The sequence below is a fragment of the Rhinatrema bivittatum genome, chromosome 8, assembly GCF_901001135.1.
Source record: "Rhinatrema bivittatum chromosome 8, aRhiBiv1.1, whole genome shotgun sequence".
Lineage (NCBI taxonomy): Eukaryota > Metazoa > Chordata > Amphibia > Gymnophiona > Rhinatrematidae > Rhinatrema > Rhinatrema bivittatum.
The window spans coordinates 84587245-84601111 of record NC_042622.1 but is presented as its reverse complement, the minus strand read 5'-3'; the positions used below and the strand labels follow the sequence as shown (position 1 = coordinate 84601111).

At 48.4% G+C, this 13867-nt stretch overlaps 1 protein-coding gene across 1 annotated transcript in view; it reads right to left on the bottom strand.

Moving 5' to 3' along the window:
* Nucleotides 1–1491, bottom strand: part of ABL1 (ABL proto-oncogene 1, non-receptor tyrosine kinase) — a 243872-nt gene extending 242381 nt beyond the window's left edge. The window contains exon 1 of the mRNA XM_029611047.1: nucleotides 794–1491. Within this exon, the coding sequence (XP_029466907.1) occupies nucleotides 794–929 (136 nt within the window). The 5' untranslated portion in view covers nucleotides 930–1491. The remainder of the gene's footprint in view (nucleotides 1–793) is intronic.
* Between the last annotated feature and the right edge of the window lie 12376 nt (nucleotides 1492–13867).

Sequence of the window (13867 nt, the reverse complement as noted above, 5' to 3'; positions counted from 1 at the left end):
AGAGACAAGATAACAAAAAAAAAAAAACCTTTTTTCTAACCATATGGTTTCCAATTTCAGATACTGCAGAGCTGAAGAAAATCTAGTTAGGAAAAGAGCACTGTTATCAGAAATGGTTGAGTCTGGAGTTCTTCCAAATAACTATTCATGTGAAGCAAACCAATTTTTGGTTACGAGGAATTTTCCAGATAAAGAGAGCGTCCTGTTAATGGATTGTCAAATAAATGATGTAGTACTATATATGGTGTCTCCTTCATACCCAGTGATACAAATTTATCTTTAACTTTGCTGAGTTTCATAGGTATATCATTAAGATATACATTACTTTTATGCAAAGACTGCTTTGGCACAGCAAAGCAGGGGCCTATTTACTAAGCATTTTTTCCCTAGACACAAAATGGGAGAAAACCATTAGTAAATATGTCCTAATGTTTATATGGGGCACGCTGCATCTGCTTTAAGAGTGGTATATAGATTTCTTCAGCATCACCAATTGATGCCTGTTGTGTCACAGTGTTTATCTGACATATTGATATAGTGCAGAGAGGATCACATTAACTAACAAAGTATATTCACATCAAACTCTTCCTGCCATGCTTTTATTCTTCTAAGTAGAAATCTTCATTTTTTTTTTTTTTTACAGACATTAAAACTGGCTCTGCCTTAAGTTGATAAAACTTTGGCAGAAAGTAAAAGCTTGCCATCTGCTCTATAGTTACAAATAATTTTAAATGTCATCTAATTTAAATCCAGCCTAGCCTGCTTGGACCAGACGTGAATTCAATCCTCTTACCATGTTCCAGGAAAACGTTACAGTGAGAGCCCCCATGCCGAGGTGATTCTTTCTTCCCGACTCCTTTGATGAAGTGCAAAGCAGGTAGACTTGGTCTCCTCTGGTCCCCAACAACTTTTCCAGGCTGCTGCCCCATAAAGTAAGACTGATTAAACTGCTGGCCTCCGGAAGGGGTTAGGAATGTAAGACCCGGAACTAACAGATTGTCAAACTGCTTTACATGAAAATGATACAATGGTGTTTTTGTCAGTTGTATTCACAGCATCCAGTTAGAAGCAGCAAGAAAACTTATTATTCGTTCAATGAGGTTATGAAAAAGTTATCCTTCCAAAGCTATAGAGACAGTAATACAACTCTTCAGCAGGCAGATATAGCTTTCTCCTAAAAAGGCCAGTATGCCATAAAAGTCACATTATTTTGTAGCCACAACTTGGTCAAATACAGATGTAATTTTACTACAGTTTCAGATCTTCAACCGAAACAGTTCTTTCACCATTTTAAAGGATAAAAACTCCCATTCAAATATTAATATAAAAGTTACAATAAGAGCGGATCACACACAAGAAGTTTCTTCCTCTACTGCATTCAGTGTCAATTTTTCAGTTTTGTATAGTATTAAGTTTTTACAACATAAAAAAAAAAGCTTCAAGTCAGATTAATTGCATCAGTGTAACTGTACAAATCGCAGCAAGTTCTGGGTCTCTCTCGTACCAGTAAGTAGGATGCGCCTTCGTGTGGCAGACCCCCAGATTTCACCTGCAAAAACCACATCCCAACGAGTCTGGCGTTTTCTTCTTTCACCTTCGGTGCATGTGTAGCAGAAGAAGAACCGTGCACCAGCTTCAGTTGGAGCCTAGACGCAGTGTTGCCAACCTCGCTTATTTACCGCGAGATTGGGCTTCTTTTCCTAGTCATTCGCGTTTTTTTCCCCGATTCGCTGGTTGATTTTAATTGGGCTATTTTTTCTGCCAGTCGCGTTTTTTTGGGCTTGTTGGGCGGGACTTGTGCTCTGATGTTACAGTGATTGGCTGCTGCTGCTGCGATGAAGCTGTCCATAGCAGGCACACCCTATCCCTATATTGCAGCAGTAAGCCAATCAGAGCAGGATTCAAATAGTGAGCTGCAAGTCTCGTTGATGGATACCTCACGAGCACATTTTTGTTGGCCGAGCTGGAACGGGAAGGCCCGCAGCACGGCCTTGGAGGGCAACAGCAAAGGAATCTTCAGACTGTGCAGCTACAGCCAGGTATCAGGAGGGGAGGAATTAGTATGTTGGGAGGGGGAAATGAGAGGGTGGGGGCCAGAGATGTGCTGAGAGGGGAATGAGTGAGTGTGTGGGGGCCAGGGATGTGCTCAGAGGGGGGTGGGGAGAGGAGAATGAATGAGAGTGTGGGGGGCCAGAGATGTGCTTGGAGGGGGTTGGGGAGAGGAGAATGAGTGAGTGTGTGGGGGCCAGGGATGTGCTCGGAGGGGGGTGGGGAGAGGGGAATGAGTGAGTGTGTGGGGGCCAGGAATGTGCTCAGAGGGGGGAATGAGTGTGAGGGGCTGGTATCTTTTATTTCCTAGCGTGTAGCAGATGGACTCAGGACCAATGGGTATAGTGTACTCCTGGTAGCAGTTGGAGATGGATCAGATTTTAATCTGACGTCAGCCCCTAGTACATATACCCCTGCAGGAAGTGCAGCTCCTCAGTATTTTCCATCTCCAAAGCAGTTAGGGACTATCTGCATGCTCTCTGAGCGTTAGAACCAAAATTCAAGGAAAAACCCAAATTTAAGAAGAAAAGTTTACCTGAAGACTAGCCCCGCTCTCCTGCAGTGGTCCCTCAGAGGTGAGCCTCAGTCCGGTGGCTGAATCTCAGCAGGGACTTAGCCCCCGATTTTGGGCACGGCTGAGAGGCAGCGTGTGCATTCCTCGAGCGCGGTGGTGAAGGTATTTGCCCTCTCCCCCCGCAGCCCGGGACGAAACCGGGAAGCGCCGAAGACAAGGTAAGGTAGAAATCTTCTATGTAAACGGTCTCCCAGCATCGAAGAGGAGCACAGGCCGCCGATCGGAGCCAGTGCCGCCGGGTTGATCCACCCTAGCAGGGCTAGGCCCCGGCTGTTCCCGAGGGTCTACCCACGTGGAGACCCTCCGAGGAGGTCGCCATATTGCCCGCATGCTCGCCGTCGCCATCTTGACCCGACTCACCTCGCCGTTCAACTCGAGCGCACAAATTGAGCTAGGCGCACAAGTCCCTTGTGCGCATAAACTTAGGCGCACATAATACCTCACGCGCATAAGTTGCGCGCACGGAACAAGGTGCATATCTGCGACTAGGCGCACATCTCAGCGCATATCTAAGGCGCACTGGAGCGCACAAGAGCTCACGCGGCCACAGTCATGGCACCTCCAGAGTCGGGCATAAAAGCGCAAGGCCTCTGCCAAGCATGCCACGTCAGAGCCGCACAGAGCGAGGAGGCAGACGCCCTGTGCACACAGTTGGAGGAGGCCCTTGGAGATTCAGGCCAGGGCCATTCCCAGCCAGAGCCCAATGCTAGCTCTTCAGGGGGCACTGGACCTAGCAGGCCCCAGGGAGTCCACCCCGCACTCGGGGACTCCCAGAGAACCGGCGCCCCTCAACTTAGACCCAGCTTCGATATCCTGGGTGGAGCTGTTCAAGGGGATTCACGCCTTTGTCAGGATGCAAACTGAACCCCAGGAGGTCCAGCCACAGGTGCCTCCGGAGGACCCTCATGCCCCAGGACCCTCGAGGCCTAAGCACAGGTCCACACCGTCCAGAAGTTCTGCCTACGGGGACACAGACCACTCTGAAGAGGAAATTGAGCCCCTGGAAGAAGGGGAACTCCCCCCGGAGACAGAGCCACACCAAACCATGAGACGCTTCTTCACAAAGGATGAGCTCCCAGACCTAGTATCCCAATGTCTAACGGAACTCGCTATCCCGGGCCAAGGGCCCTCAGGGGAACCTAGAATGAAGCCCCTGCTGGACGGCCTTCGTCAGACGTCTCGCCATTTTCCTCTCTTACAGGCGGCACAACAGCTAATTGACCTAGAGTGGAATGCTCCAGAGTCCTCATTCAAAGGGGGTCGAGCACTGTCGGCCATGTATCCCCTGGACCCAGCGACCAAAGAACTCCTGGCATGCCCTAGGGTGGATGCCATGGTCTGTGCGGTCGCTAAGCGCACTACCATCCCAGTGGAGGAAGGAGCGGCACTCAAGGACGCTCATGACCAGCGCCTGGAAGCCTTGCTAAAGCAGTCATTTGAGGTTGCAGCTCTGTCCCTTCAGATTGCGGCCTGCTGCACCGTGGTGATGCGAGCCTGCCTATCTCAAGCCAGGAACAGCACCCCGGGAGAGGACATGGAATCAACTCTGTCCTTTCTCACCGACGTGGCTTCCGATCTAGTGCGTACAACAGCCAGAGGAGTCTCGTCCACTGTGGCAGCCAGAAGACAGCTCTGGCTCCGAAATTGGTCGGCGGACGCCTCTTCCAAGACGAGTCTAACAACGATGCCCTTCAAAGGATCCCTCCTCTTCGGCAGCGAACTAGAGAAACTGGCCAACAAATGGGGTGACTCCCCATTACCGCGCCTGCCGGAAGACAAGACGAAGAGAAACCAGCGTCCCTTCCACAGATCCGCCAGAGGCAGAAGCTCACAGCGCTTCAACCCTTTCAAAAGCAACTATCGAGCACCCCGCCCTACGGGCAGGAACCAGTCCTTTCGGAACAAGCACACCAAGAGAGGAACCAGCGCGGGTGCAGGCTCCGGCCGCACCCCACAATGAGAATCAGCCGACCCATCCAAGGGAAGATGCTATAGGGGCAGACTAGCCTTATTCTACCGCAGATGGGTCGAGATAACTACGGACAAAGGGGTCCTGGCCATCATCAGGGAGGGGTACTACCTGGACTTCATTCGAACTCCCCCCGACAAATTCGTGGAATCTCACTGCCACGACCCCCTCGAGGGCGGCAGTGGAAGCTACACTGAACAGGCTTCTGACCCTCGAGGCCATAACCCCGGTGCCTATACGGGAAATTAATACTGGACTTTACTCCATTTACTTCATCGTACCCAAGAAAGAGGGCACATTCAGGCCCATCCTGGACCTCAAGTCGGTCAACCGCCACCTAAGGGTTCCCCGCTTCCGCATGGAAACCTTACGATCCGTCATACGGGCAATACAACCAGGAGAGTTCCTCACATCCCTGGATCTGTCGGAGGCCTACTTACACATCCCACTGCATCAGGAACACCAGCGCTTCCTACGCTTCAAGGTCCTGAATCGTCACTATCAGTTCCGGGCACTACCCTTCGGGTTAGCCACAGCACCCCGGACGTTCACCAAGGTAATAGTAATAGTGGCAGCAACACTCAGGAAGGAGGGAATCCTCGTTTATCCCTACCTGGACGATTGGCTGATCAGGGTGAAGTCACCGGAGGAAAGCCACCAAGCAACCAGCAGAGTCATAGCACTACTGGAAAGCCTAGGATGGGTGGTCAACATAAACAAAAGCTCCCTACAGCCCGCACAGTCGCTGGAATACCTAGGAGTCCAATTCGACACCAAGGAAGACAAGGTCAGCCTGACCCCCGCGAGGAGGTCAAAGCTGCGGGGCCGGCTTCAGACCTTGCTGAGCGTTCCTCATCCCACAGCATGGGATTACCTGTAAGTCCTCTGACTGATGGCGTCCACGCTGGAAGTAGTGCCATGGGCATGAGCACACATGAGACCTCTACAGCGCTCACTTCTAATGCGGTGGAGTCCACGGTCCCAGAACTACACCGTACGCCTTCCACTCCCGGGCAGCGTCCGGACCCAGCTACGGTGGTGGCTGCAGAATAGCCACCTGAGCCGGGGATCAAGCCTATCCTCCCCAACCTGGACCCTGCTCACCACAGATGCCAGCCTACACGGATGGGGAGCACACTACGAAGAGCTGACCGCCCAAGGGCAGTGGAACACAGAAAAGGCGGGATGGAACATCAACCACCTAGAAGCGCGGGCAGCCAGATTAGTCTGCCTGCGGTTTGCCCACAGACTTCGAGGCAAAGCGGTCAGAGTGATGTCTGACAACGCCACGACTGTGGCCTACATCAACCGACAGGGCGGAACCAGAAGCCAACAAGTGTCCCTAGAAATAGACCTCCTGATGGCGTAGGCGGAAGCAAATCTCCAGGAGATCTCGGCCGTCCACATTGCCGGGAAAGACAACATCGCGGCAGACTTCCTCAGCAGAGAAAGTCTAAACCCAGGAGAATGGAAACTATCATTCACAGCCTTCCAAATGATAGTGAATTGGTGGGGGATCCCAAACATGGACCTTCTGGCAAGCAGATCCAACGCTCAAGTACCCAGATACTTCAGCCGCAGACGGGACCCACAGTCCCAGGGGATCGATGCCCTGGCCTCCGGGGACCCTTCTATACGCCTTCCCGCCGTGGCCCTTGCTGGGCGCAATCGTTCACAAGATACAGCGACACAGGGGACTAGTTCTCCTGGTGGCCCCGGATTGGCCAAGAAGACCCTGGTACGCAGACATGAGAAGACTGCTGGCAGGGAACCCACTACCCCTGCCGCCGCACAGAGACCTGCTCCAACAAGGCCCGATCCTTCACGAGGACCCAACTCAATTCTCGCTTATGGTCTGGCCATTGAGAGGGCTCGACTGAGGAAGAGCAGATACTCGGGGGCAGTAATAGATACTCTCCTCCAAGCACGCAAGTTCTCCACATCTCTAACGACATCGGCAGACTCCTAGCCAGATATTTGGAAAGGTCGGAACCGGTACGAAAGACAGACCACCTTTTCGTCCTTCACAGCGGTAAGAGGCAAGGGGAAGCGGCCTCACGGGCAACCATTGCCCGCTGGATCAAAGAAGTCATTGAGGCGGCCTACATAGAAGCAGGAAAACCACCACCTCTACAAGTCAAGGCCCATTCAACCAGAGCCCAGGCGGTGTCCTGGGCAGAGACTAGAATGCTGTCACCTGCGGACATCTGCAGAGCGGCAACGTGGTCCTCTAGCCACACTTTCTCCAGATTCAACCGTCTGGACGTACAGGCTCAGGAGGACACGGCCTTTGCAAGGACAATTCTAAGTGGACCAGGGGCAGCCTCCCACCCTCTTCGGGAGTAGCTTTTATACATCCCATTGGTCCTGAGTCCATCTGCTACATGCTAGGAAATGGAAAAATTACTTACCTGATAATTTAGTTTTCCTTAGTGTAGATAGATGGATTCAGCATCCCACCCTGGGCTGCCCTGAGGCATTGTGCCAATGAGTTACGGGTAAGCCATGTCTTTATTTACCTAAGACGTCCACCCTGCCCGGTGTCTACGCTTTCCGGTTGAGTACACTGGCGGTCTCCAGCTATAGTCAACCAATCAGTTCAAGTTAATCAAGTTTAATCGAGTTTAAACGTTCTAACAAGTTAGTAAAGTTAACCATAATATGAAGTTAATCAGTCAGTCACATATATATCCACAACGCTTTTCAAGGAAGAATACTGAGGAGCTGCACTTCCTGCAGGGGTATGTGTATTTATTTTTTTATTTTATTTATTTATTTATTTTTAATTTTTATATACCGACCTTCTTGCATAAAATGCAAATCAGGCCGGTTTACAGTGAAAGTTGAACAAGCAGGAAATACAATTCCTTAGTCTAATACATTGAACATCTGGAACTGGAAAAATATAAAAGCAAACTTTTTAAGACAGCTTAATAAAGGTTAATTAAATAATAAACATTAACTAAACTTATTTTACAAGAAGCACGATGGTTAGCACGAAGGGGAGCACAAAGGGGAAAGCCCCTTTGTCGCGCCCCCCTTTGTGCTTCCCTTCGGCGCGCGACGCCGGATGTAACGGCGTCGTTTACCGGCTCTGCCGTTAGAGTGATGATGTCACTGTGGGCGGGTCAAATCTTCTCAGAGGACTCCCTCTGTTGTAAATTTCATGGCGATTTTTCAGTTTTTTGTTTTGTTTTTTCAGCCCGGGATTGCCTCTGAGGCCTCCTGATGTACTAGGGCAGTGATGGCTAACCTATGTCAGAGGTGACACGCCGAGACTTTTTGCTGACACGCGCAACGTTTCGTGGACTATCGGGAATTTTTTTTTTTAATCGGCTGCGCTGACCCTTTAAAACTAGTTTTTTTAGTATCCCCCCCCCCCCACCCTCCGGACCCCTCCATCCCCCCAATGCCCCCGGGCGCAGCGACAGGCAGATAGGCAGGGCCACAGCCCGAAGAAAAAGATCACGTTTAAAAGCGCTGATGCTCCTCCTCCTTCCTGCCTGTGCGGCCCCGGAAGTAAACGTTGCCGGAGCCACGTGGGCTGGAAGGAGGTGAAGCATCGGCGCGTGCAGAAGAGGAGCAGCGCTTGCGTTTACAGGCAGCCACGAATCCCAAGTCGCAGCGGCCCAAGAGGAAGAGGCCTGGTAGCAGGGCTGCCGCAGAGCCCATCCTGCGACGACCCGCGAAGAGGAGGCCCAGAGGTGAGAGAGAGGCTGAGGGTCTGTAGAGGGTGTGTGTGTGTATGCGTGTATGAGATGAGTTGAGAGATTGTGTTTGAGAGTGAGGACTTGAATGTTTACAGAGACAGCATGTGGGAGTGAGAGAGAGCCTGTGTGTGTGAGAGTCAGACAGCATGTGCCAGTGAGAGACTGTGTATGAATGATTGTATGAGAGAGAGCATGTGACAGTGAGAGCCTGTGTGTGTGTGTGAGAGAGAGAAGAGCATGTGCGAATGAGAACCTGTGTGTTTGAGGGAAGAAGATGGAGAGAAAAGAAACAGAAAAAAAAGACAATATAAAAGGAATTGGCAAAAAAAATAAGAAAGGGAAGGTGGGGGAAAAAAAAGCCTGTGACCAACCAATTAGAAAATGAAGATCAGACAGCAAAGGTAAAAAAACAAAATAAATTACTTTAGTGATTGGCACATGTAATCTTTGGGAATGTGCAAGAATAGCACTTTCTCTATGCAGATCTCACAATGTACGAGATCAGCATAGAGAAAATGGAAGCCCACGGGGCCTGCACAGAGGAGGCAGCAGAATGGGCTTCAGTGTCAGTAGCAGCAATCGGCACCTCCCCAATAGCCATGCGGCAGCAATGACAGTGGCAGCAGAGGAATGAGAGAGGTTCTGAGGTTGCTGGCAAAAGGGAGGGGGGTCTGCCTTTAGTGTGTGCATGTGAATGAATGGGACTCTGCCTGGGGGTGTATGTGTGTGAATGCATGGGTGCCTGCGTGAGAATGAATTGGTGCCTGCCTGGAGGATGGAGCAGGAGTGGTGTGCAAATGAATGGGAGCCTGCCTGGGGTTCAGTGGGTGTGTGTGTGTGTGTGTGTATGTGAGTGTGAGAGCATGAGTGTGTATGAGAAAATCCAGGGGAGTAATTTTTTTGGGGGGGGGGGGGGTGGAGGGGGAGAGAGTGTTTTAATTGAAGATTTAGCCAATGAAATTCAGCAAAAAAAAGTCACTAAGCAGGTAAGGTAAATAATTATTTGTTTTTGCTTTATTAATAAATACAGAACATATCAATTATAACTTGTTATTAATATTAGAGCTACAAATATCACAAAATTATGGATTTTTCTAGAAGTGACACACCACCCGAGTTATGCTCGGTTTTTTTATGAATTTTGACACACTGAGCGCAAAAGGTTGGCCATCACTGTACTAGGGGCTGACGTCAGATTGAAATCTGATCCGTCTCCAGCTGCTAACAGGAGTACACTATACCCATTGGTCCTGAGTCCATCTGTCTACACTAAGGAAAACAAAATTATCAGGTAAGTAATTTCTCCAATTTGTTCTACTCCACTTGATTTCATCTATTTTTTTTTCTCATTTCTTCCCTGTAGCTGATCACCTTTTATAAAAAAACAAACCCTTATTTTGACAAAAAGAAAGCTTGCCCATACCTGCTGACTACAGGTAAAAAAATGTGACATGGAAACTTGTAATGCTATTTTTCTTATTTTTCTACACCACTTTTGCTTTCCTCTAATTTTGCATTTTTTTTTCTTTCATTTCTTCTCCCTGTAGAAGATCACCTCTGTAAGAAAGCCAGTCTATACCTACTGTTTCCGTCCTTGGCTGCTACACTACTAAATGGTTTTGATCTACGATGGCTACAGTAAAGAACTGGGCTAAATACAGTAAAAAGTACTGCAAAGCATGGGAAGAGGAATGTGAACTAAAAGCATGGATTCAGCCTGTTTTCAGCAATGAGAATAAGGCTACGTGCAAATTTTGTAAGTGTGACATTCGTGCACATCATGCAGACCTTCTGCAAAATGCAAAAAGCTAAGCTCCTTTGTCATCTATGCGACTCACAGACATTGGTGTTTCAATTTCACGTGTTTTGGGCTTTTTTTTTTGGAAAAAAGTGCTTGTTCTTTCATGAAAACCTGGCAACCCTGGCCTAGAGCTCCCCCAATCTTTCATCACCAAGGACTTCAGCGATTCTCCTAAGTCCAGACTTGAGGAGTCTCCGGGGTCTGCAAGCCGGGCTCCAGCCATAAACAGACCCTGGAAGGCTCCTCCTTCGGTCACCAGACACCTGCTCGGGCCCTCGGCTCCATGCAGAGCGCCACTCCGGGACTCATAGAAACATAGAAATGACGGCAGAAGAAGACCAAACGGCCCATCCAGTCTGCCCAGCAAGCTTCACATTTTTTTCTCATACTTATCTGTTTCTCTTAGCTCTTTGGTTCTATTTCCCTTCCACCCCCACCATTAATGTAGAGAGCAGTGATGGAGCTGCAACCAAGTGAAATATCAAGCTTGATTAGTTATGGGTAGTAGGGGAAGTAACCGCCGCAATAAGCAAGCTACACCCATGCTTATTTGTTTTACCCAGACTGTGTTGTTCAGCCCTTATTGGTTGTTTTTCTTCTCCCCTGCTGTTGAAGCAGGGAGCTATGCTGGATATGCTTGTAGTATCAGTTTTTCTTCTCCCCTGCCGTTGAAGCAGAGAGCTATGCTGGATATGCGTGAAGTATCAGTTTTTCTTCTCCCCTGCCGTTGAAGCAGAGAGCTATGCTGGATATGCGTGAAGTATCAGTTTTTCTTCTCCCCTGCCGTTGAAGCAGAGAGCTATGCTGGATATGCGTGAAGTATCAGGTTTTCTTCTCCCCTGCCGTTGAAGCAGGGAGCTATGCTGGATATGCGTGAAGTATCAGTTTTTCTTCTCCCCTGCCGTTGAAGCAGAGAGCTATGCTGGATATGCCTGTGCGAGTGCCTCCAGTCCTCACATCCCTCGCTCCCAGCTGCACGCACCGGCTCCCCTCACTTCGCACCAGGCCGCACTGCCATGATGGAATACAGTCGCCGCTGCCCTGGGAGACGCGGGTACGTACGGACGCACGTAACCTCTGCCCTAGGACGGAGGTGGGACAGGCCCAGCGCTCCCACGCCCTGCCTCCCTGGAATCATTGCAGAAAAGCTTGCGAGAGCTCGTATTTCGCAGGTTTGTATCAATGAATGGAAAAAAAAAACAAATGTAGATCCCGTAAGAATTTATTATTTTAAAAAAAAACCCTCTAGATTCACACTTTAATCTGTACAGTGCGAGAAGAGAATGGCTATAGCAATAGATGCGGTTTGCCTTATACATAGAAGGTAAAGACAGAAGGCTTATCTCGTCTACCAAATTGACACCTAGTAGAGTGTCCCAGACCCCTCTTGATCTTTGCCTTTCCCCACTAACGATCTGTGCATATCGCAGACTCTCGTATTCTCTCTTACTGCTCATCTTCACCTACTGCCTTAGAAAGGCTGTTCCTTGCATCCACCCTCAATGTTCACTGTACCTGTACACATGTACGACTGCACAGCATCTTCTCGATTGCCAAGTGTCCTGCTTTTTTCCAGACTAATACAGGTTGTTAGAGTACGTGATAGCAAAAAAAAAGAGGGAGAGGTAATGTGTTTAGAAATGTACTGATTTTAAGCATCCAGCAGCAAGTCAACATCCAATCCGCCCCTGTAAGTATAGAGCCCCGTATGCCTTTTGGTAACTATTCCAGATGGGGTAGATACACAAAACACCGATGCATAGCAAAGGCACCTAAAGCAGGGAAATAATGCAAATGCCAACAAGAAGCACACTTGCATCACAGCAAATATTACAAGCAGGTAATCAGATTAGCAACCCCCCAACAACAGTAGGTCTAAAAGAACATCCTCGATACCGAAAAAGACCTAGAACAGCAAGCAGGGAAAAAAAAACTCTTGAACAAAGACCATAGTTTTCTTCAGTGGCAGAAGACAACTAAAACCCAACTGCAGCCTGAAAGCTCTCCAGCAAGAAATTGCGGGCCACTAGCGTCTGAAGGACAGAAGGCATTTGCTAAAGCATACATTATTGCCTGATAGGCACAAAAACCCAAAGCAACACTTGGAAGAAGTGGCAACAGCGACCAGGACTGTGAGTGACAGATATGGTCTAAGTACCAGACAGATCTGACCACTCAAGACAGATGTCAAGAGTGTCAGGTATTAAGAGCAATCCCTGAACACTGGATCAATAGCTCAAACCCCATTGGGAGTTAAGCTAGGCCTGAAGCTCACCCACACTCCACCCTGTCAAGGGTAGTCTTATCGATCCTGTCCAAAGGAAAGCTCAGGTGATCAGGAAGACACTTAGGCCAATCCAATGAAGTATGAAAAACTAAAAAAGTAGTAGTGGCCAGAATTTGGCAAAAAAAACAAACAGGTATACGCTAACATTCCAACCAAAGGTGCAGCAGCAATGCAGCTTACCTAGGCTCCTGCTCACCCTCTCATAAGGAGAGGGCACTGCCATCACTGGCAAGCAAGAGGGGAGGCCACATTATCCAGGACTTCTGGCCATGGAGACTAAATCCTTAAACTGTGGGGTGGATGAGCTCTCTCCCCCCAGGCACAGTGTAGTCCTCGATCCCTTTACTATCTGTGCCCCCATAGATGCCGATCGATCGGTGAAACAACATGGAACTCCTGCTCAGGAAGAACTCAGGCGAGTCCTCAGGCTCAATGGCCTACACCGATCACCCATGGGACTGCATTCTGTCATCCTGTCAGCACCAAAGGCATGAAAAGCAGGGAGAGGACACAGAAAATAAACCACAGATTCAGTATTTATTATTAGGAAATAGAATTGGATTCTGCCAGGCTGCACAGTGACTAAGGACTGCCTTGCAGCAAGCAAAAAGTTGAGAGAAAAAATAAAATGAAGAAAAAAAAAATCAGAACAAAAACTGAGGCAAGAGCAAAGCTGAATACTTTGACCACACAGCTCCTGTGACCACATTGCTCTGCAGAAAAAAAAAAACAAGAGACTGAGGGAGTCTAAGGGGGCAGGGTGATAACTACAGCTGCACATTTATTTATTTTTAATTTGTATATACAGACATTCTTGTATAAAATACAAATCATGCCCATTTACATTAAAACAGAACATGCAGGAAAAATGTTACCTTTGTCAAATACATTGAAACAATAACAAGAAAATTGTTAACAAGGGATAACAACTAAGAAAAGAGAAAGGTAAACAAGAAGAAGAAGTAAAAGAAAACATAGAAGTTGAAAAACAAAAAAGGTGGCACAAAGGGTTGCACGAAGGGGTGCACAAAGGGGAGTGCCCCTTCGGAGCACGACGCCAGGTGGAATGGCGCCGTTTACCGGTTCGACGCTGGGCGGGATGATGTCACAAAAGGGGCAGGTCTCATGCTCACTGTTCTCTTTTCAGCGATCTCTCTTCACAATTCAAAAACGGATGTTTTCATTTCTTTTGGTTCTTTTTACTTACATTTACATTTGAAAGCTCTAGAATTTTTTGAGATTAAAGTTCCGTGTCGGGCTCCATCCAATGATGTCACCCATGTGCGAGGACTGCCATATTGCTTGTTCTCGAAGAAAGTCAGAGAACAACTCAGAACTATGGCAGTGTAGCAGGAATTAGGCAGACTAGATTTGTCCTTATCTGCTAATACATTCTATGTTTATGTATTTTCTAAATGGTGAAGATGGCAATAAAAATTGTTTTGTGTGTAACTTCATCAGCAAAGATATTAAAACA